At 50.2% G+C, this 20990-nt stretch overlaps 8 protein-coding genes across 8 annotated transcripts; 2 read left to right on the plus strand and 6 right to left on the minus strand.

Annotated features, from left to right (window-relative positions):
• Positions 1-1383: 1383 nt before the first annotated feature.
• On the minus strand, positions 1384-4694 carry PG985_010162 (uncharacterized protein; the record flags this gene model as incomplete). Its single annotated transcript, XM_066829930.1, has 6 exons — positions 1384-1636; positions 1696-1887; positions 1948-2463; positions 2525-3416; positions 3510-4180; positions 4243-4694. The coding sequence occupies 6 exons, from the start codon at positions 4692-4694 to the stop codon at positions 1384-1386; spliced, it is 2976 nt and encodes a 991-aa protein (XP_066682320.1).
• A 613-nt stretch (positions 4695-5307) lies between these two features.
• PG985_010163 (uncharacterized protein) lies at positions 5308-5706 on the plus strand (the record flags this gene model as incomplete). The annotated part of the gene is made up of 2 exons (XM_066829931.1): positions 5308-5613; positions 5674-5706. The coding sequence occupies 2 exons, from the start codon at positions 5308-5310 to the stop codon at positions 5704-5706; spliced, it is 339 nt and encodes a 112-aa protein (XP_066682321.1).
• Positions 5707-6009: 303 nt separating this feature from the next.
• On the minus strand, positions 6010-7208 carry PG985_010164 (uncharacterized protein; the record flags this gene model as incomplete). The annotated part of the gene is made up of 4 exons (XM_066829932.1): positions 6010-6104; positions 6155-6331; positions 6597-6678; positions 6732-7208. The coding sequence occupies 4 exons, from the start codon at positions 7206-7208 to the stop codon at positions 6010-6012; spliced, it is 831 nt and encodes a 276-aa protein (XP_066682322.1).
• An 870-nt stretch (positions 7209-8078) lies between these two features.
• PG985_010165 (uncharacterized protein) lies at positions 8079-10395 on the plus strand (the record flags this gene model as incomplete). The annotated part of the gene is made up of 7 exons (XM_066829933.1): positions 8079-8593; positions 8677-9110; positions 9172-9265; positions 9320-9422; positions 9480-9793; positions 9847-10109; positions 10190-10395. 7 exons carry the CDS (start codon positions 8079-8081, stop codon positions 10393-10395), a joined length of 1929 nt encoding a protein of 642 aa, XP_066682323.1.
• Positions 10396-11208: 813 nt separating this feature from the next.
• PG985_010166 (RNA polymerase II-associated protein) lies at positions 11209-12652 on the minus strand (the record flags this gene model as incomplete). Its single annotated transcript, XM_066829934.1, has 2 exons — positions 11209-12320; positions 12382-12652. 2 exons carry the CDS (start codon positions 12650-12652, stop codon positions 11209-11211), a joined length of 1383 nt encoding a protein of 460 aa, XP_066682324.1.
• A 748-nt stretch (positions 12653-13400) lies between these two features.
• PG985_010167 (uncharacterized protein) lies at positions 13401-13649 on the minus strand (the record flags this gene model as incomplete). The annotated part of the gene is made up of 1 exon (XM_066829935.1): positions 13401-13649. One exon carries the CDS (start codon positions 13647-13649, stop codon positions 13401-13403), a length of 249 nt encoding a protein of 82 aa, XP_066682325.1.
• Positions 13650-13931: 282 nt separating this feature from the next.
• On the minus strand, positions 13932-16720 carry PG985_010168 (uncharacterized protein; the record flags this gene model as incomplete). Its single annotated transcript, XM_066829936.1, has 4 exons — positions 13932-15887; positions 15941-16282; positions 16350-16443; positions 16593-16720. 4 exons carry the CDS (start codon positions 16718-16720, stop codon positions 13932-13934), a joined length of 2520 nt encoding a protein of 839 aa, XP_066682326.1.
• A 3348-nt stretch (positions 16721-20068) lies between these two features.
• PG985_010169 (helix-loop-helix DNA-binding domain-containing protein) lies at positions 20069-20749 on the minus strand (the record flags this gene model as incomplete). Its single annotated transcript, XM_066829937.1, has 1 exon — positions 20069-20749. The coding sequence occupies one exon, from the start codon at positions 20747-20749 to the stop codon at positions 20069-20071; it is 681 nt and encodes a 226-aa protein (XP_066682327.1).
• Between the last annotated feature and the right edge of the window lie 241 nt (positions 20750-20990).

Genomic DNA, 20990 nt, shown 5'->3' on the forward strand with positions numbered 1-20990 from the left:
GTTCACATTTCGGAGTCTGCTTGTCACGCTGGGAAGGCGCAGGTTCCGAATCTAGGGGCATCACTTCTGTGTGATGCCATTCCAACAAAGGAAAAAACCACAAAATTGCATTTTCGTATAGTTACTACACCTAAAAAAATTGAAAGCAAAAAGAATAAACATTTTCTATGCCCAAAACCTGTAAGGGGACCGAGATTGAATCTTCGTCTATCACATCATACTTCCAAACACTGCACATCGCGTGGCTGATTTGTTCACAGCAAATGTCGGCCAACAGATCAATCCATACGTGAATAAAGAAAGGCCAATCACCAGAATGAATGACTGAGTGTGCAAAAAAGACGGAAGGTAATACTGAAAATGTCTCACGACCGAGAAAAAGCAGAGAAAATGCAAAAAAGAAAGCATGCTTCTGTGATCAGAAGCGCGTGGTAATTCTCAAGTGATGAGAGTGGGATTCGAACCCACGCGGATTGCTCCACCAGGATGAAGATATTAAGGTGACCTTAACCTGACGCCATAACCAACTCGGCCATCTCACCGGTTGCTTGTTGAAGTACAGGAGCTTATGCATGAATATGATGCGTTGTGGTGGGCGAGCTCGTCAGAGGAAAAAAAAGAGGGGTTCTTAGGACCTTCCAGCTGTTGCTGCGAACCCAACCCAATTCAATCAATTTGCCGGACTCAAAAGCACAAGAGCTACACATAGCCATGAAGAGAAACCGGACTTGATACTACAAAAACTTGTTTTGGTACAATTCATAGCCCAGAAACCCAGACGAATGGACTGATCTTGCCGAACGGGCCAAGTATATATACATAGAACACGCAGGCACGTTCAATATCCCCAATGAATTCAGCTAACCAGACAACCAGTCAATCCGAAAAAGCACAACAAAGTAATCTAGCCGTCAATGAATCGGAATATATACCGAAATGGAAAGCCTATTGTACTTTTGAATTGCACCAGCGCAATGTTGTCCCAGCCCACAGTAGATAACCTAGCCCCCTGCATCAGGCTGGATTAAGTCGCTAAATAATGGATTTGCTTCATGATGAACTCGACTGCTTTTGGCGATGAGCAAATGTCTAACGTGCCCCGTATCGGCTAGTTGGGTTAGTATAATGCCGGCAGACTCCATTTTAGAAGGGTATACTGCACCAATGCCCGCTTCCACTTTCCGTGTGGTTATAGATTGAAATCGGCGTCAAATGGGCAAAAACTGATATGGGGACCTGGAGATACTGACTGGGTCGGTGTGTCGCAACTCAAATCCCCCTTTGCTGGTAACATGTTCAATATTGAGCGAGGTTCAAGTACAGGCCAGGAAATAGCTGATTGCTTGGACAAGAGTCCGGATGGATCCCGAGGCAGATATGATCTTAGCGGTAGAAATAGCCTACTTGACTGTCGTAGTCGGCTTCCTTGAATGGGCCACTATGAACAAGCGTGGTACCCTTAGCCGAGAGGAGCTCTTTCAAGAGTGCTTCTGCCTCGTCCTTCAACATGCTGCTTCGTACGTTATTGCCCAACCGACTGTCGACCAAGGAGAGTTGGAATTTGACACGGGCCAACTCTGCCTTTGGCCTGGTCGGCAAGTCTAGGTACGTCTCGTGGCATACGGTAAGTAGTCTCCTATGGTATCCACAAGTCAGAGCAGAAATCAATACCATTGAAGTTGAGACGTGACTCACATGGCTCTTTCAGGATCGTTCAACCGTAGACACAGCCAACCCATCCTATAGTAGCAGGCCAAGGTTTTCAGGTGACGCTCTCCCATGATGGAGGTGTGAAGTTCCAGGCTCTCGGACATGAGATTTGTTGCGCTGGTAAGGTCACCCTGCTCTGCTCGAACAATACCCAGCGCCAACAAAGCCCAGGCTGTGCTAGAAGAAGATTTGAGTCACGCCGCAGGAGATGTAATTCGAGGGATGTGGGAAGCTCACAGTACAAACTTCTTCCCAGCATGAACTTCGCGCTCTCTCCATAGCTGAAGACTCCTTTCAAAGCATACAGCTGCTTCGCCCAGTTCCCCAACAACCCACCAACACCTACCAATATTGAGATAGTTCAAAGCAAGCCCATGAACCTGCTCCGACTCAAACTTCTTAGATCCAAGTCTGATGGTTAAGGCTTTTGTATGCATCTTGATGGCGCCCTGAGGATCATCCCAGGCCATAACCACGCCAATGTTCATCGGGCCATTGGCTCTGTTGGGATGAAACGGGTCCATCGAACCACATCGAACAGCTTCCTCTCGTACATCCATGGCTTTTGTTGCCAGCTCAACCAGACTTATACTCTGGACAGTCTCATTGTGGAAATACAATTGGACTGTATAAATATCAGCCAGAAACACAGCCGGAGCCCCCTCAATGGTGGCGGCCATCCCCATGTAGTCATCGTAAACACTAGAGATAAGTCTTTCACTAATGTCAAAACGACCCCGTTCACAAAGGTACCTATAATGATACAGTCAGTGTCAGCACAGTATATCAAGATAAGGCTTGGGACAGGACGCACCAGGCGCATGAGTATACCAGCTCGATGAAGTCAAAGGAAGGGCTTACAAGCCCTCGTTTTCTTTGTTCCATATATTGGCGATGGAGTGATAGAACATGAGGCTGGAATATCTCGCAATCCGCCCAGTCCTCGACCATGTGGTCTCGAGAAAGCTTGTGCAGTGGGAAGGTACCCCGCAGCAAAGATACTGCTGCATTAAAAGCTTTCTGTAGCGAAGGGTCAGATCGAAGCGCAGCATCTCGTACAAGTCTGTGTAGACTGATGCATGGTTCTTTGTGCTCATCAGTTGAGTTGACTTGGATGAACGTAGGGCGACTAAGGGTGTAAAGCATTTTCCTCCTCTTAGATGGCGTAGAAAGGGCAGAAACCTTCTCGTCTATCGAGAGGAGTAGGCGCTCCGGAATAGAGTCGGGATCGAAGTAAGCTATGGTGGTGAGAACTTCTCGAGCTTGTGGATCAGCGAAGCTATGCTTTGCTAGATGAGACTCTATCGCTTTGGCAAGGCTACCTCTATACCACTGGTTATCGGTTTGAAGATCCTGAAGTCCATCGTCTCCGATTTCGGATTCTAGCTGTTCGTAGAACTGTGACAGCGTCAGAGGATATGATTCAATGAAACTCGTCATCTGGTCGATGTATAACGGATAGTAACCAAATCTTTTGGCTAAGTCCGCTGCTGATACTTCATCAACAGTTCCTTGCAAAGTCTCACCCAGTCGCCTCTTCACGAGACTGGCTCCTTCATTTGGTGGTAGCTCGGTAAGCCTGTAGCTGTCGTTATCGGCCGTAATTGCCGCGCCCCCCTGAATCGGGTCCCTGCTGGTGATGAGTAGGGCGCCGTGATGAAGATCGCACCATAGTTGGTTGAGCACTTGGGGATCATCTACATTATCTAGAATCAAGAGCCATCTAATTTCTGTATGCATTAGCTTTGGCTCTCTCGCTCCTCGCTCTTTCGCTTTGTCCGAAATGAATGATCACTTACTTGAATCTGGCGTTTTCAGCCAAGACATTGTGGTGTTTACCATTTTGCCTTTCTCTTCAATCACATTTTCGTTTGCTAGTCCCAAAGACCTTGCCAAGTTGATCAGACCCTGTTGTAACTTTTCATCACTGTCTGTGGATATCCAGAAGATGTGCGTGAAGTCATCTCGATGACGGTACCCAAATTCTATAGCCAGGTTGGTTTTGCCAATACCTGGGAGCCCATAGACTGTGAACACCCTGAGTGACTTCTCAGAGTTTTCAGTCCGATTTGTGATGCCTCCGGTGAGTAAGTTTCGCATTTGGCAAAGTAGGTCATCTCGGCCTGTGAACCATCGATTCCGGGGATAAGGTATACTGAACAACTTCTCTGGCAATGTAGAGAAGCTCCTCTTGTTGCTGAGTGCGTTGTCAATTGTTCGAAAGCTCTGAGTAAGCTCTGATCGTACATCGATGAGTGTATCGCTCAACAACTGCACACCTGCTGCTGTCGCATTGGCGGTGGTAGTGATACCAGCTAATGCTTCTCCCGATTGAGATACCGACTCGCTGAGTCGTTTCACTGAATCGTGTGTGGGAATGTTATCAATCCGGTCAATGGTAATCTTATGGTTGGCCTCCTGAGCCCGGGCATTGACCGAAATTGCTTCATGAGTAGCAAGAATCACAGATCTAAACAGAAGACTTAGTCCACAGATCGATTTACCTAGATGGTAAAAGTCTGAGGTACTCACGTCTGAAATGTATTCAAGAGGGCTGATATTGAGTTCCATGACTGAATAAACCTTTCAAAGCTATTTCTGAGCTCCTCATCTGAATCATCGTTTTTGAAGACCAGTTTGACGATCTGGGGGATTTTCTTGAAGCGGCTTTGTAACTTGGTCTCTCTCGTCTTAAGGCAGGCTCTCAGCGCCTCGGTATTCTTGATGTGTGCCTGGAAACTGTGCAATGGCACATTTATGGAGTTAAACTTGCTGTCTTCGAGGCCAATATAAGTGTCGCGAATCTGATAAAGGTGCTGCAAGAACGTGATTGAGCCATCTATGGTACGCGTAATGTGACTGTAAGTTTTAGACCTCTCGGCTAAAGCTTGAGACACATGTAGAGCGTTCGATGACACCTCAAGCAAGGTCTTTAATACCTTGACGAACCCGAAGGCTCCAGCGGTAATCGAAAAGGGATCCATGCTAAACACTCATTTTCGAAGCCTGAAGTCTGCTAGGAGGACCGGTTTAGCCTTGAATTGAGCACGTATCAGCCTTGGGTAGGCATAAAAAGTCTGGACTTGATGAGTGCCGTTATTGCTAGAATGGATATCTCTAGATTTCCTACATATGGGCCGTCAAGTGGTTGTGTCACCTCAAGAGTGTGGGATATTCCTCAAGAATGATGCAAGGGTGTTTATATGCATGAGTGCACCCCACTCGGATGCCAACTCTCGATATGATGCATGACTGGACACCGTGGGTGAGAAGCGGGATGGAACACTCCAATCCCTTGCTGTCTTTGTCCAATCGCGGTATTGCCAATGACGAGTCTTATGCACAAGCCCCAGCCTTTCATCAAACTTGCCATGTATCTAGTTTGTACCGCGACCTAGCAGGGCGACTGTATGTGGCTTTTGCCAAGATTTGGCCACCATGATATGGTTCGGCAGATGTGGAAGACGACAAGCATAAGTATTCGTGCCCAGCGCCCCCCGGGCTCAGACTTGTTTTTCTCCAGACACAAGCAGCACCGCCCGGTTGCTCGTCCCCGCCATCTTTTATCCCTGCCTAAGAACAGCAAAGCCACCAAACATGGCCTCTGATTACAGCTTGGCCGTTGAAGCGGACGAACACACACTCGCCTGGGACCTCTTAACCGAGTCAAAGCCAGGATCGTGTGCACAGCCCTGGCGCGAGTTCTGGCCGCCGACTAACGTCGATGCAATGACGCCTGAAGAAGTCGAAGAACAACCATGGCTTACCTGGAAGCGCGACCCGAGCAAGCCAAACGAGAAGCCGTGGTACAAATGGTGCAACATCTTCAAGGGCGAGGTCGACGTTCCATGCAAGAGGAATGAAGAGGGGCGTGGATGTGAAGAATGTGGTGGCAGAGGATGCGTAAGAGCATTACCTATCAGTATAGACTGTCTTAAACTCGCTAATTCAAATGTCGAACAGGACGTTTGCTCTACTGTTGCAGAGGGTGGTTGATAATTTCGGTTCGGTGAAACAGGGAGCAGGATATCACTAAGTAGTCAGCGCGAGATTGCAGAACATTTTCTAGTTAGGAAGTTGCACACTCAATAACATTCGTTTGCCATGTCAATATATTACTCGCGTACAATAAAGAAAATCGTGATCCCAAGTAAAGAACGAAATTTTCCGCTTGAACATGTGGACAACTTTACATGTTTCCCAAGCCTCGATTGCACTGAGAACAAGAATCTTCTGATTCAACCATCTCTTATACGGCATGCAATCGCCATTTTGCCTTTTCGAATCAAAGGCAATCAATCACTCATAGAAAACGAATGTTCTGACCTCCACACTCTCCCGTCTGAGGCTGCCGTCGCCAGCTTCGCCATATGAAAAAGAAACGTGTGGTGCAACTGAGAGCATTAGTGAGCTAAATCCCTCCCTGAACGTGGACAGTACTGACATTGTGCAATGCTGGGGTTGTCTGCGGTGGCTGAGTCAAAGCACTTGATCATCCAAGCCTCATCAGACCGTTGCCCATCAACGAAGTAGAATCTGTGTTTGGGATTGGGCCAGAAATTGTATGTTTCACCAAGGTAGTCTGGGAATATGATGTCCGTCGGAACGCGATCATCATTTTCTACAGTCCTGTAGTCGCAAACTGATAATGGCGAATCATAGACAGGGCCATTTAGTGGCTTCCAAACACTTGCCGTAAGGTTAGCGGTGTCAACTGAGGCATGGCGACAGTAATATACTTGACAATCTGAAATCGGTTTGTGGAGTATTTCCTTGCGAAGTCAGGATGGAAATGCTTCAATCGTCTAACAGCAGCATTGGCTGTTTGATCTAGAATGACAATAAGCATCTATATATCAATGTGGCTGTCGTTGGTTCAAGCCTACCGGCATGCACTGCGGCGAAGGGCTGGGCTTTCCCAGGAGCACCCCTTGAGCCTAATGGCAAATTTGGGTCCTTTCGACGAACCTGAACGACCGCTCATTAGGATGAACTTTTTACAATGAGCAAAGCATGGTTACCTGGAAATCGAATGGGAGAACATCAATGGCCCCAGTATTTTGCTTCAGGAACAGCTTGACCTCTTCATAGAAGCGTGAGACAACGGTTTCTGTCATGGCGAAATCATCATAGGCGAGACCAGTTGTAATCTGGCCGAGTTGAAATCCGTGTTTATCAAGTGAGAAATGATCTTCGTGGCCGCGGATATTCGAAATGGCAATTCTTGTGCGAGTGTAGCCAACGTTCGTTTGCTTAACCTTGTGAGCCCAGGACTCGCTCACAGGGATGTTGAAGAAATAAGGCTTCTCTGTGTCATATCGCTTGTCTGGTTTCATGTAGAATATGCTGGAGCCATAGACCTGCAATTCGGTATCGTCAATATCCCACTTACGACTGAAGTCAGTGACTAGTGGGGGTGGCCGACTGCCAGTCATGAGGGTGTAGGGTGTGCTCTGGGCCTCGGCCTCGGCCTCAGCTGTCTGGTCTGGCTCACTCATGGTGCCGGGGCGCGTGCTGTAGAACTGGCAGCAAGGATCCAGTCCGCGGATATTGGAAGATTCGAGAGAAGGCCCATTATGTATCCCCAGAACGAAGTGCTTCCATGCTCAATCATATCCGGATTGAAGCAAACCTCAAGCCGAGGAGGGGGTCATATGAGTATCACAGTACAAAATAAGTACAAGTGAACCTGAGGTCGTTCGGAGGGTGCGTTGTCACTTTGCATTAGTGTACATAGATCTGACATGTACTTAGAGTACTTATATAGCTTAAGTAGGTGGGAAGCTTTAGTGCCCGAGGAGGGGTCGGTTGGCGGGAGATTGGGCTCGGTAGCAGCCTGGAGCCCAGATCTTGTGGAAATCGTTTCCCCGGGTACTACCCCAGCCCCACAAACACCGAGCCTCACTTTTGAGGGTCTCCCGGATCCCCACCTCTTCGTTGTTTCTCTAGGATTGTCTTCATAGAGACCAGTGATGTAGGAAGCTAAAGTGCGGTCTTTCCATCTTCACCACTGTGACTGTACTTGATAGCCTCTTGTTGGTCATCACGCCTTCATATATCATACATACAGCTTTAGACCCAGAAGATTGTCGATCACGAGTGGCGCAATCACTTATACTTACCTACTATTGCTTAATTCCATTTGTCCCTGGTCATTGGAGCTGTCATCCTCCAGCTTACACACCGCCGCCTTTAGCTCCAATCACCGGCAGCTAATCTGGCGGTTGCAGCACCGGCAGTCTAGGCCGAGACCGGCCAAACTGTAGTAGTACAAAATAACACCATATTGCACTGCTGCTTCGTTTGGCTTTGCGCCTTCAAACTGAGTCGCTACGATACCTGCCTTTCATGCTCGCATTCTCGGCAACATGATCGGTACTCTTCGGCTCTTCGCCGCCATCTCGTCGGCCGTCTTTGGAGTGCACGGCATGGCATATAAGACTACCTCGACGACCGTCAGGCTTGGGGACATTGCATATTACATGCATTCTAGCCCTCATGCTGACTTGGAAACCGGCGTACAAGTGTTGGACATCAATGCAACTTCAGAGCCCTGTACTCTGATCACCATCGGGCCCTCCTTCCACCTAGAGTCCACCATCAAGAAGTTTTCTACCGACGATGTTTGGACCCCACGATTTCTTAAATATGTCATCATTCAGGCGGACAACACAGACCAAACCCTGTCCGAGGATGACAGACTGAGTTTATCTGCCCTAGGGACCGAGAGTTTTCACGTTGTTCACGGGAACGAGGCGCAGAAGCGGCTTCCTGAGGGTCCCTACTTCGTCGACCATGGAAGACTCCATGGCGCATATCGGCTCTATCCGGACACCGCCGGCGCGTTTGTTGTAGCTACGATTCCTGCTGTCGAGGGTGACGGGTAAGCCTCATGATTCTTATTCTACGACATAAGTGGAACTTCACCACCTCACCTCGCTCCTGCAGTCTAACTATTTGAGGTAGCTTTCGTGCCCTTGATGCTTCGGCCTACGGGGAACAGTATCCAGCCACTTTGACTGTGGCCGTCCCTTCACGTCTCTACTTCAACAAAACGGAAGATAAGCCGTTTGCTGGTTCCCGGGTAGCCGTCAAAGATATCATAGATCTCAAGGGGCTCAAAACCGGTGGTTCTTCACGGGCGTATACTGAGCTTTATCCTCCACGAGAAACAACGGCGAGTGCTGTACAGCGTTTGATCGATCTAGGTTTTGTGGTAGTAGGGAAAACCAAAACAACCCAGTTCGCAGACTCAGAATGGCCCACGGCCGATTGGGTTGACTATCATGGACCGTTTAACCCTCATGGCGATGGTTATCTCACGCCGAGTGGAAGCAGTGCTGGTAGCGCATCAGCCGTGTCTACCTACTCTTGGCTCGACTTTGCTTTGGGAACTGACAGTAAGTTCCTCGATACCTAGTCGTCGGGTGGCAATGACTGAGATGAAGATAAAAGCCCTAGGAAGCATTAGGTCGCCGGCTGCCGCTCAAGCCATCTTCGGGATGCGGCCAACCTTAGGTGCCGTTGGAATGGACGGTGTCATCCCGTACAGCTCGTAGGTACGCCGACTTGACACTTGGGATTGGCAAGCTAACATTTCCGGCCACAGGAACTGGGATACGATTGGAGCACTCGCGCGTACAGGCGCAGACATAAAAATCCTGGCTCAAGCGTTATACGGCACTCAAGAGACAGCCACCAAAAACTTCAAGGTATTTCCTTAATCATCCAAGCACTATTATGTCAAGTCAAGCTTACGTTCTTGACAGCTTCCTACGAAGCTCATCTACCCTACCGACTATTGGCCGGTTGCCGATGCGGCCAGTCAAAAGGTCTTTGACAATTTCGTATCCCAGTTAGAAACCCTACTCGGGGTTCAACGCGTAGAGCTTAGCCTTGCAGAAACCTGGCGGCAAACGCGACCCGACGATACAAGTGAATCCATTGCCGAGCAATTTCACCATGTGTTCGACTGGTCAGCCAACCGAGACCAATGGACTGGACTTCTCGAGCCTTTTATCAAAGAGTACACCGAGAAGACAGGCAAGCCACCTGTTCTGAACCCGCAGGTCAGATTCAAAGTGTACGTTATTATGAATCTCCACCCCAACATAAGAATGATCCTGATAAGCCAAGAAGTGAATACACTCCATCCATTACAGCGGAACAGAAGCGCGAAGGAGAAAGGCTTCTGGCAATGTATCATGACTGGTTCTACGAGCAGATTTTGGCCCCTTCAAAGGATGGGTATTCCAGCAGCATCATTATTCTCCCGTGGACTAACGGCGAGCCTGATTATCGGGACAAATACAAGACAGGACCTCAGCAATTTACCGGCCAGGGTTTCTTCTTCTACAACGTTGGACCATACGCCCAATGTCCGGAGCTGATATTCCCAGGTAAGTAGAAACAACTCCGTCTTCTCCACACGAAGCTCGAGCGTCCCACGTTCGTCCACAAAAAGATAGTTTGCTCACAGAAATCGCAGTCGGAACCACACCGTACGTGTCCAAGTTCCATGGCATGACGGAAGAGCTCCCGGCAGCAGTCGGTATCATGGCTGCTAAGGGAAGCGACATCATGTTGGCAGATCTTGTAGCCAAGATCTTTCAGAATGAATCCTCCCAGCGGCTGGTATCAGCCGACGCGGATGAGCATCAAGTTCCGATATCGAACGAGTTGTGATTGGATGCATGTAGCATCATGGTGGGTCGTCAATCGCCAAGATGACGCATATGTGCAGGCACAATGTACGGCCCGATAGTAGCGGGAGGAAAGAAAAGTGAAGGAATTCGTGTTGCACTCTAGGTAAAATCTCTCGCAGGCCATTAGATGTTTATGTAGCCTGATAGTGGACTAAGAGATTCAGGTTAGCCTTGAAGTAAAATTAGTATGCCAGCGATGTTATGGTCAGAGAGGCTGGCAGTAAACTGGGGTGATCCAAGGTGATAGACCAAAATTGCCACCTAGGGGTTGCCAGTCCAGTTGCTATTATCCTCGATACACTAGGTACCTTCGTCATTCCACCTCAAGGATGGATTTCACGGGGATGGCGAGGAGATCGGCAGCGGCAATAAGCTTCGAGCTGTTGATATAAGTGTTGTATCTCGAGGTTCATCAATGGACAGTGTAGGGCAACTAGTGAGGCGGGGTTTCACAACAGGCAATTACGCTGCCTTTGAGGGGGAAGGGACCCAGATTGGGTGGCACCGTGAATTGCATTCGTCTAATCGATTTGACATCTCAATTACTCTTTAGATTCACCTCGTATTTGAAGAGCATATACGTACGCAATGTCCCTAGGTGATGCTGGTGGATTTTATCCTGGTGTTCCTTGTATTCTTCTGTCCCAACCCTGTCCACAAAATGCACGCAGGTCTATGTAGTTGTGATATGGTACACATGCTACCCTCTTGAGCTCGAAGGGCTGGGAGCCTCGGCCAACCATTTGACCACCTTGTCACGATCTTGAGGGGCGAATAAGTTGTCACTAAACCGCTAGTCTTCTTCGTCACCCTCAGCATCGGCATCTTCTTCCACTTCCACGACCTCCTCGTCACCTGCGGCCGACTCATCGTCAACAACGGTGGCTCCGTACGGCTGCGTCTTGAAGCCCTCTATCTGTTCCATGATCTGCTCAGTGGGTGCGTCCACCGTAACGTGCAGTTCATCAATGATTTGCTCATTCTCGTCGGCAAGTCCTGCTTGTACACGTGCAATGTTCTTCGTGCGCTGAGGTCGGATGGTGCTGCGCTGCATGACGGGATAGAAGTACACAGCCTTCTGATGCATCGCCGTCTCGTCGTTGTTGGTGGCCAGAAGCAACTCCTTGTCATACTTGGTCACATGGTTGAGCTCCGTCTCCTGGGCCGTCTCGTAAGCACGGACGCGCTGGAAATGGAAAACAGGCTTCCCATCTTCGTTCTTGGCCGGGTAAAGTGAATCATCATCACACTTTGGAGAATCCGGGTCAAACCGCTGGCGGAACTTGGCAGCATTCGAAGTGGTATCGGGGAGGAACAAAGCAAAGTTCATTGTGTTCTCCGGCTCGGGGTTGTTCATAGGGTCCGTCTCATGAGCCTTCTTCATGGCCTCATAATTGGCCTCTTCCACTGCGGATTTGTCCAATGGCTGGAAAATGCCATGGAGTAGACGCTTGTCGTAAGTAGAGCTGTCAGATACTGGATTGTTCAAGAATTTGATTGTTGCGTACGCCCCCGAGTCTGGGAAGGCTTCTGGGTCGGGCAGCAAGGGATACGCATCTACGAGACGCAGATTGCGTTTGCTGGGATGCCGTACGCGCGAGGTGTCCTTGAGGTTCGCCTCGGCCGCAGCAAAGCCCTGGTCAATCTTTCTCTTAACGTAGGCTGGGGAGTCTCGGTCAGGTTCGGGTGATCGTCGCTTCGGCGCGCGCTTCACGGGCTTCGGGTTGACACTCCGTAGTGGTCCGCTCCCCTGGTGCGACTTTCCACTGGCAGCAATGTACTCGGTCCTGCGCAAGAATGATACGGCGCCATCGCCTGTCTTGGGTTTGCCGAGCTGTGCTATCGATCTCAAAAGCGGCTTGTCGTGCGGATGGGGCTGGGGCGCTTGTGCAGGCGCTTGGATAGCTGATGGCAATCTATGTTAGATCTCTTGTCCTTTGAGACGATATGGCTATGCAAGACTTACAACTCTCATCTCCATCGAAGATGCCGGGCATTCCCACCAAGTCCAAGGGCATACCAAGCTCGGCATCTGCCTCAATATTCAAGGGTTGCTCCCGTGCCAGCCTTCCAGCAAAACTGGGGGCCGTGTAATGTCCACTTGCCAGGCCAGTGTTAGGAATGTCGAGAAGCTTCGGGGGATGAGGCGGAGGTGGAAGGGCATTGGAGAATCGGATGCGCGCTATGAAATCCTGGTGAACTGGGCGACGCTCGCCATTTCGCGATGAGGACGCCATGTCGAAAAGCACCCAGGCAGAGCGCGGTCAGGCCAATCGGAAAGCGGGAAGAGAATTACGAAGGGGAATTCTCCGACGCGTTGCCACCCAGTAGTTGGAGAGGGTAGGTAATATCAGTTGTAGATCAAAAGAGATCGTGAGAATGGGTGTAATGTTGTCAAGCTGTGGCGATGGCAGGCTGGCGGGCGCGCAATTGATCGCGACTGTCAAAAAGTCCAGTCTTAGCAGGCATTAAGGTTAATCAGGTACGTAAAGTAGCTTAGCTCCAATAAGTACATCTTCTATGCCTGGATCGTGCATGGTCCTCATTAAATGCATTTAATGCCTAAAACAGCTTATTCACATACCGTAACCAAGTCTTGCTCTTTGCTTGGCAATTCCTATGAGACCTAGGCGTCAGGAGGACGAGCATCACTTATCGATGAACTTGATTCAACGTATCTCTGCAGGAGCAAATGGTTCATCATAAAATGGGTATCTACTCTACCACTGACTGCAAAGCATCTGATCTTGGACCTAGGCACTTGATCTTCATGTCGATCAACATCATCAATGACCATCATCAACAAATGCCATCTTCCACAACCCTTTTAGCCTCGTAGGCTCGTCTCGAAGCAAACCAGGTCGCAAATCATAATGGACAAGTACCGTCAACATTGACGGCAATAGCAGCCAGAGCTTCCTCTATAGTAATAATATCGGTGCCAGGCAGTTGCAAACCACACCAGTCATCATCTTACTCGCGCCATTAGAGGATCACACAGAGCCAGCCTGTACCATAATCATCGGTTGATACCTGCTCAGGTTCCTCCTCCTTCTTGTTGTCTGCAGTCTTCACAGAAGGAGACCCCTCGACAGCGTGCAATGCGTCCGAGGTTTTGGTCTCAGAGACAGCAGTATCGACGGCAGAAGATAACTTGGGGCAATTGTCGACTTCGACAGTAGAACCCGCCTCTTTGGCAGAGGTCGATTCGGGCTGGGCAGATGGAATCTTCATCTTATTCTCAAACGGTACAACCAATTCCACTTTTTCATACAAAGAGAAATTGCCGGGTCCCATGCTATGAGCCCCATCCTGTGGTTCTGGAGCCGAGTAGGCTTCTTTCCCACTACCAGGCGAGAAACCCGTGGCTTCGGGATTCAAACCGGCGGATCCAGATCTCTTCGGCACAAATTCAGAGGCTTTGGCATTGAGCAAACCGCCGTTTGACGGCTTGTTGGCTGAAATAGATTGCGGGGTTCCAAAATGAGGTACGGTAGTGTTGCAGCCCCGGGGCTCCTAGCCTTGGAGCTCTCGAAGGACAATCGTAGCGTACTCGCTGGAAGGCAAGGAAAATTTGAGGATGATTGCAATCTTAGGTGCCTCTGGGACTGGGCTTGCTGCAGGCAACTTCGGGGAGGTGTCACTGGAGACATCCATTGCGTCGTCCGCAGGAGCTGGTGCTTGCTCCTTAGTACCAGCAGCTTGCGAATCTGTGCCGGCTGCTGCGTTTGACACAACAGAGGCAGTAACATTCTCTTCGGCGTCCACATGAGGTTCCGCCGATGGCTCGCCACCCTCAACCACATTAACCTGCTTGTCCACTTTGATTCTCTTGTTGCTGCCGTCTAGGGATGTTTGGACCCAGGTATCATTGAAACGGATCTCGGTGTCCTCACCCGCTTCAGCTTTGCGACGTTCGGTCTCTCTAGCAGCTTCAGCGATACGACGATCATCCTCTTGGATATTGAACCAGCCCGACATTTTGCCGTCCGGGTTGGTCGCACTTCGCTCCTGTCGTTCCTGTTGTTCCTTGGCACGTTGAGCTTCACGTTGAGCTTGGATATCGTCCCAGTCCGTCGGCACGAGTTGATCGTTGTCATGTGCGTAGGAACGAACCGAGCCTGTGGGACGGTCGATGAAGGTACCGATAAACTTGCGGTAAGCACCAGTCAGGCTAAACTCCTTCTGTCGGCGTTGCATGTCGTAAGGATCAAGGGCGCCGTTCTCTTCCTTGCCCATGAACTCAACGTAATACTTGCCGATCTCGTTATCAGGATAAACAATATCGGAGCCTGGGCAAGGCAATACCACATCTCTGATGGTAAAGCGACCTGCTTGAATATCCTCTTCAGTTACCACATGAGCTTCCTCGCGGACACCAAAGTCGTCGTCGTCATTGTTGTTGCTGTCCTTCGGAAGATGGATGTTCTCCTCGTCATCTTCGTCAACTGTGGGCTTCACTGGCTGGCTACCGCTCACGAGTACAAGATCCCCTTTAACGATGGAATCGCCGTACAGCTCCCAGCGCTTGCTTGCAACAAAGTTCCAAACCAGCGACTGGTAGGAATGCAGGTACATGCTGCGCATGTTTCTGGGTATCGACATCAAGGCGCCAACAAAGTCCTTGGGCTGCTTGGCCAGATGCTTGATGATACCAAATTCCAAATTGGCCCGGCGTGGTAGCTCTTTGCAGGCCTCCTCTGCATTGCCGGTTTCCTTGAATTTGGATAGAGCCTTAGCTCGGGCAATGTCGTCGTAGCGAACAAACTCGCCGGGTCGCGGGACAACGGAGGTATCAACGGCAAGCAGAGAGGCATCAAACGACAACAGGTCCATGACAGCGCCCTCGAAATCATCTTTCAAGATCTTCAGGCCAATCTTGTTGGTACCAATCTCGAAAGTGCCAAATCTTTGTGTGCCAAAGTAGTTGATAAATCCGCGTTCGTGGATGCGCTCCAAAGCGTCATCGATTGTAGACTGCGCAATCTCCAATAGCTTTTCGAAAGGCTCGTTCTCGCAGTCCCGGAAGACGCAGTCCTTCATGACGATGGTAAACTCGTTACCCTTCAGGCAACCAAGATACAAGTCTCTCTCCTCGAATTTGAAGTCGCCGATCTTGATATCCCGGATCCGGTCGTTGATGAAGAGCATCTTGGAAGGGTCTCGAGACTTCACGCTGACTCTCTGAGACGTAGTAGCACGGCGATCCTTGGTGCCTGCAGTGCTGAAATTCCGGGGATGCTCCTTCAGGATACGAGCAATGTTGCCCACGGCTTCCATACTGTCTCGGTTCTCCTTATACATGGTGAAGTGGAGAAACTTGCCCAGCTTTTTGGGGTTGGGAGCCTGGGGGTCTCCACGTCCGTTGCTGCCCTTGTTCCATCTCTTGTTCGAGCCAGAAGCTGTAGCAACAATATTGCCATTCTGGTCGGTGCTCGTCTCAATCTTTCCAGAAAAGGTCTCGCGGATTTCCTGTTGTTCCATTAGCGCTGATTCTCCAAGGGGGCGTAGGACAAGTAACCTACAGCATGGACCTTTGTTCTCATCTGTCGATCCTCAATCACTGGAAGCTTCATGGAACCGTGCTTGGCAGGCTTCATCTTTGGATCTTGGCATATCTTGTTGTAGAAATTGGTCAGATCATCAAAGACAGACTGGCCCACCAAGTTCACCAGGAACTCGGATTTGGGCTCCTTGGATACATTGGCATCCTTCGACTCAGGGGCGGCAGCGCCGCTAACCGCACCAGCGGTTTGACCAGCGGTTGCATTGGAAGCACCGTTGGCAGCAACGGGTTGGGCCGACTGCTCAGTTGTAGCATTTACAGGCGCATTAGGCGCCTGCGTCTTACCGGCTTTGGCGGCTTCCTATGATGACGGGTTAATACAAATGCATGATTTGGCAACAGGTGGGTGGCAGATAAGATAATCATACCTTGCGGTTGTACTCTCGGGAGTTCATAGAAAAATCCTCAAGCTTGACGACCTTGCCATCCTTGGTGATCTCATGTACCTGGAAATCGGTATATCTGTGAAAGGGCATCAGCCTGCTGTCCCTTTGAACGAACGAAAATCGGTAGTCATGAAGATAAGAGCTCGGCGTTCCCGGATTAAGCGACCCAAGTTGCACGCTCATTGGTATCATGAGACGGGGGGTCTGGTTTGGTTTGATACGTACCTCTTTCTGGTGACACCGTTCCATGCATGTTCCTTGGGGGAGACGAAGTGTAGGATGCCCACATTCCGCTCGATGAGACCTCGGACATCCGGGTCATTGCCCTGCGTCATAGCAGTGTGCGTCGCCATGGCGTTGGTCTGTCTTCCTCACTTCAAATTGAATGTGTTGACAGGGTGGTGTCGGCTGGTGTGTGAGAGAGCCGTGATGTACAAGGTACCGTTTGCAGTAGGCAGGAACTTTTTTTTTTAGACTGTCCGGAAAATAGCAGCCAATAGTGGGGTGAAAGGAATAATCCCTGGGATGGGACTACCTGAATAAAAAAAAAAAAAGACGAGTTGGGAGTTTGTAGACGAATCAACGATCTTGGCTGCCGCCACGAGCAAACCAATCGCCTTGTTTGGTTCTGAAAAAGATTATGCAACCTGCACCTTTCTAGTCACAGCGCAGGACCAAGTGTGCTTTCCTGTGTTGTGGGAGAGAAGGCTTGTTCAAGGGCAAGCAACATCCAGATCAGTCGGAGCTTGGTGATGGACAAGAGGCGGGTGCGATTGGAAGTGACCCAAAAGCGTGGTTGTTGGTGCTTGGGCCGGGCTTTACCTAATTGATTGATCAGTTGATCAATTGACCGCAACGCTTTCCTTTCCCAGGCAGGAGGAAGTGAAGTGTTTGTATCGTCCCTTGCGCGTCCCGTCGATGCAGGAGCCTACGCCAGCCAACCACAAGCCAGCTGGGTGAACTGCAGCTTGCAGATTTACCACTGAAGTTGCTTAACCCCACTATCCAATTGATATACGTACAGAGAGAGATCATCCATGTGCAACCCAACTTCATTTTCCCACCTGAAATCGCTAAAACTTAAACTTTTTAAAAAAGATTATTAAATCGAATTATTATAATTATATAATTATCTAAAAAGTACTTTACTTTTATACAAATTAAGAAAATTCTAATAAACTTTATATAAAAAAAAGTTTTTATAAGTATTTTAAGGTTGGGTCGTATACGAATGATCAGTGTCTATACGTACCTGTATGTACACCCACCTATCGCGCAACGTGCCGAGTTCAAGTTGAAGGATCTAATGCTGTCCAATATCTGCAAACACCTTGTAAATACATAACATAGACACCTACATGCAGCATTTGAAGAGTGCCATGTCCGCTAGTCGAATTCGGTATCCCGCCCCGCCCCGCGGTGCCGAAATCCTGTCGCATTCTATTCCCTTTCTGTCCATTGCTCGTACTTTCGCATATCATACAGTCGAGAACAAGACAGCGAGTGAGAATAGGGAGTGAGAGTCTCGACGGGAGAGAAGGGAAGATACGGTACCTACCTAATTAATAACGTACTGGTCAGATAGCTGGGCTGAGGCTTGATTCTTCTCCTTGTCTTTTCTCCCTTCCTTTTTCCCCTCTCCCTCCGTCTTCCCTGGGGGATCTCCATCCTTGTGTAACGTCAAGCCGAGCAAGTGAACAAGGGGACAAGCTCCATACAGACACCCGAGAGTCTGACCTGCAGCGACTAGCTGCTTCCCTGCGACTCTGGCTCTTTCGCTCTTGGCTCTTTGGGGTCCTTGGGAGGGATTGGGGAGTCGAGGGAGCCCCATGCCGCCGCAACTCGGTTAACACCCCCATCGTCCCGGGTTCCCGCCGCATTTTGTTTGCTACAGCCTTCCTGTCCAGCGGGGCTTTTTTCAGTGGCAGGCAACGAACGCCGCCGCGCAGCGAGCAGAAGCAGGAGGCAAGGTGACAAACAACATGGATTGATACATCTAAAGGGAGTACATTCCAATGGCAGGTACATACATGCGTGCGGCGGATGCTGCCCATCATCGTGATTAGACTTGTCGCTACTTTTGCCGGGTAGCCCAACGCTTTTCCTTACATCAAGTATATTCGATCGCGAGAGAGGTTTGGGGCCAGGTTGACGTCGCACATCCGATCATGTAGGTGGGGACGATGCCCATTGGTAGAGCAGGCTAAGGGTCTTCGGGGTCTACTGTATGGGGTCTTGGAACATTGAAGGAAGCTCACCTGAGTGCTATCAGGCAAGTACTCCGATCGAACCAAGCTTGGGGTCGAGCAGAGGAGCAGCAGTAGTAGGTAGGGTAGGAATATGCGACCTATACCTACATACCTGCATGCGCTCCACGCACCCTACCACGAGCTCAACCTGGAGCCTCATTGGCAGGCACGTCGTTAGATAGCCAGCTAGTCTGGGGCCGACGAGCCTATAATGTTGGAGCGCACCACACCCAGGTCTCTACCAAATGTCACTCACATTCCACAAAGTTGCATGGGTTATCCCGTATGGGTATATTGCGAATTGGCATATTGGACCTGCGTTTCTCCCCCGTTAGTTGTTAAAATTCCCCGTAGACTCTCTGATTTGATCCGGCGCCTGACCCCTTCCCTTCGCTCAGCGCATCCGAACATGGCCAAAATTCCTGGGTCTTTTCTTCATTTCGGTTTCATGCGGCGCAGCAGGCAAACGAGCTGATGAGGTGATAAAGCCTTCTGGCTAGTTGGCTACGTATGGCGCAACCTCTGAATGGGGTGGTAAATTTTGAAGAAAGGGTCTTAGCACGACGATCAGTTGCGCATTTTTCTATTCCAAAAGGGGTTCAGTTTTCGGCAGTCTGTTTGTCGCAATGGGGGCCGTCCTCGGTCCGGCGTATATCGTGCTGTTAATGCCGGGCGGCCCCATGGATGGCCTTCCTTCATTTCGCTCCAACAGCTTAACACAGGTAGCGGGAGGGTGGACGGCCGTGTTCTATCACGGGCTACTGGTACCCGAGGGGACTTTCTTGCGGATGCAACTTCGAACCCTGGCCCCCCTTTCGAAAGTACGCCATCGCAGTCGCAGTTGGCCTGTAAGAAGTGACGAAGGCAATAAGTCGATGTAGCTACCGTTGCTTTCACGATGCTGTTTGCAGTGGTCCGCCCCCTGTTCCAGGCCGTTCTTGTCGCTTGTCGTGGACGCAGTGAATTCCAAACCGGGGCATGATTTACCTGCAGCCGACATGAATAGAAAGCGCCACCACATTCATACCCGTTGAAACCCCTTGAGGCCCAATGGTCACTCAGTAGGCTGCGTGCGCGGGACAAGTTTGGTGCCCGTACCAAACAACTTTGTCGGAAGGTTCCATGATCGCGTATGCGACAGGTCACATTCATACTATATGCAGGCCTTGCGATGGACCACGAGGGAGCAACGCTGGCCCCACGACAGAGCCATGCTTCCAATATTTATCCTTACACCGGTCTTGTCGCGGCAGCGAATATTGGTTTAGGTGAGGGCTCATTGTCCAGCGTATATATAACCGTCAAATCAAATGCTGTGTATATTAGATGAGTAGTACGGACAGGGGCGCGTTCTACCTCAAAGGATGCCGTTGAGAGAGGTCACCTGCGTCAAACCCATGCCTTTCCGTGTCTGTGGTTTCCCCCTTCCCGTCTTGATGTGGTTTGCTCATATCACCCGCCACCCTTGCCAGAGCCGCCGCCTCCCATGCCATGTCCGTCCCCGTCTGGGCACTGACAGTACCACCGACGTTTTTCCAAGGCTGCGCGTAGGTCGTCTCTTTCGCCCTCGGTGGCCTCGAGGGACCCCTCTAGATTCAATATGTAGCGCTTGGCCATTTCGAGGACCTCGGCCTTGCTCACTTTGCGGTCACCAGTGCTCATCTCGTTGCTATCACCGTCCTCGCTGGAAGCACGGATGTCGGGGGGCAGAACCCCTAAAAGCAGCTCAAACTGGGCATTGAGCCTGTTGCGGTACTGTTTCTCCACTTGGTTATGTGACTCCCGGTTCTTGCGCTCTTCTTCTGTTGCGGGCGGGTTGTGATGGGTGTTCTTGGACGTCCGTGAGGCACTTCGTAGCTTGGACTTGTTTGCTGCGGCGGTGGTTGACGAATTGCTTGCTGGGGACATCGGAAGCTGGCGCTTGTTCTTCCTGGAAGAGGAAGGAGGCTTCTGGGAGTGGCCTATGAACTGCGTGTTAGGTACCGAGGCGTGTCGGGTGCTGTTCTCAGCACCCACCGACGAAGCAGAGTCGCTAGGAAATGCCGAGGGTGACAAACCTCCCATATGGTTGTAGGGACTGGCTGAGGTCGTGTAGCTGGCTGTTTCGACAAGTGCAGGCCGTTGGGGAGGCATGTCGTAGGAATTAGTTGTGGAGTATGAGAGAGAAGCTCTCCCGGACGAGGTCCAGCCACCATCCAGACCGTGTGGGCTGCCCGAGGACAGGTCGGTAGCTGCAGTATTATACGAGAAATTGGGCGCATCGTTTTCATTCAACCCATGGTGGTAGTTCTGCCATGAGTGTGATCCAGTAGTGTAGGATGCCCCAGTCCCATCCCCCTCGTCTTGAGTGGAATATGCAAACGGATGGGCCATT

This window comes from Apiospora marii, assembly GCF_038362585.1.
Source record: "Apiospora marii strain CBS 49790 chromosome Unknown utg000006l_segment0_segment0, whole genome shotgun sequence".
Lineage (NCBI taxonomy): Eukaryota > Fungi > Ascomycota > Sordariomycetes > Amphisphaeriales > Apiosporaceae > Apiospora > Apiospora marii.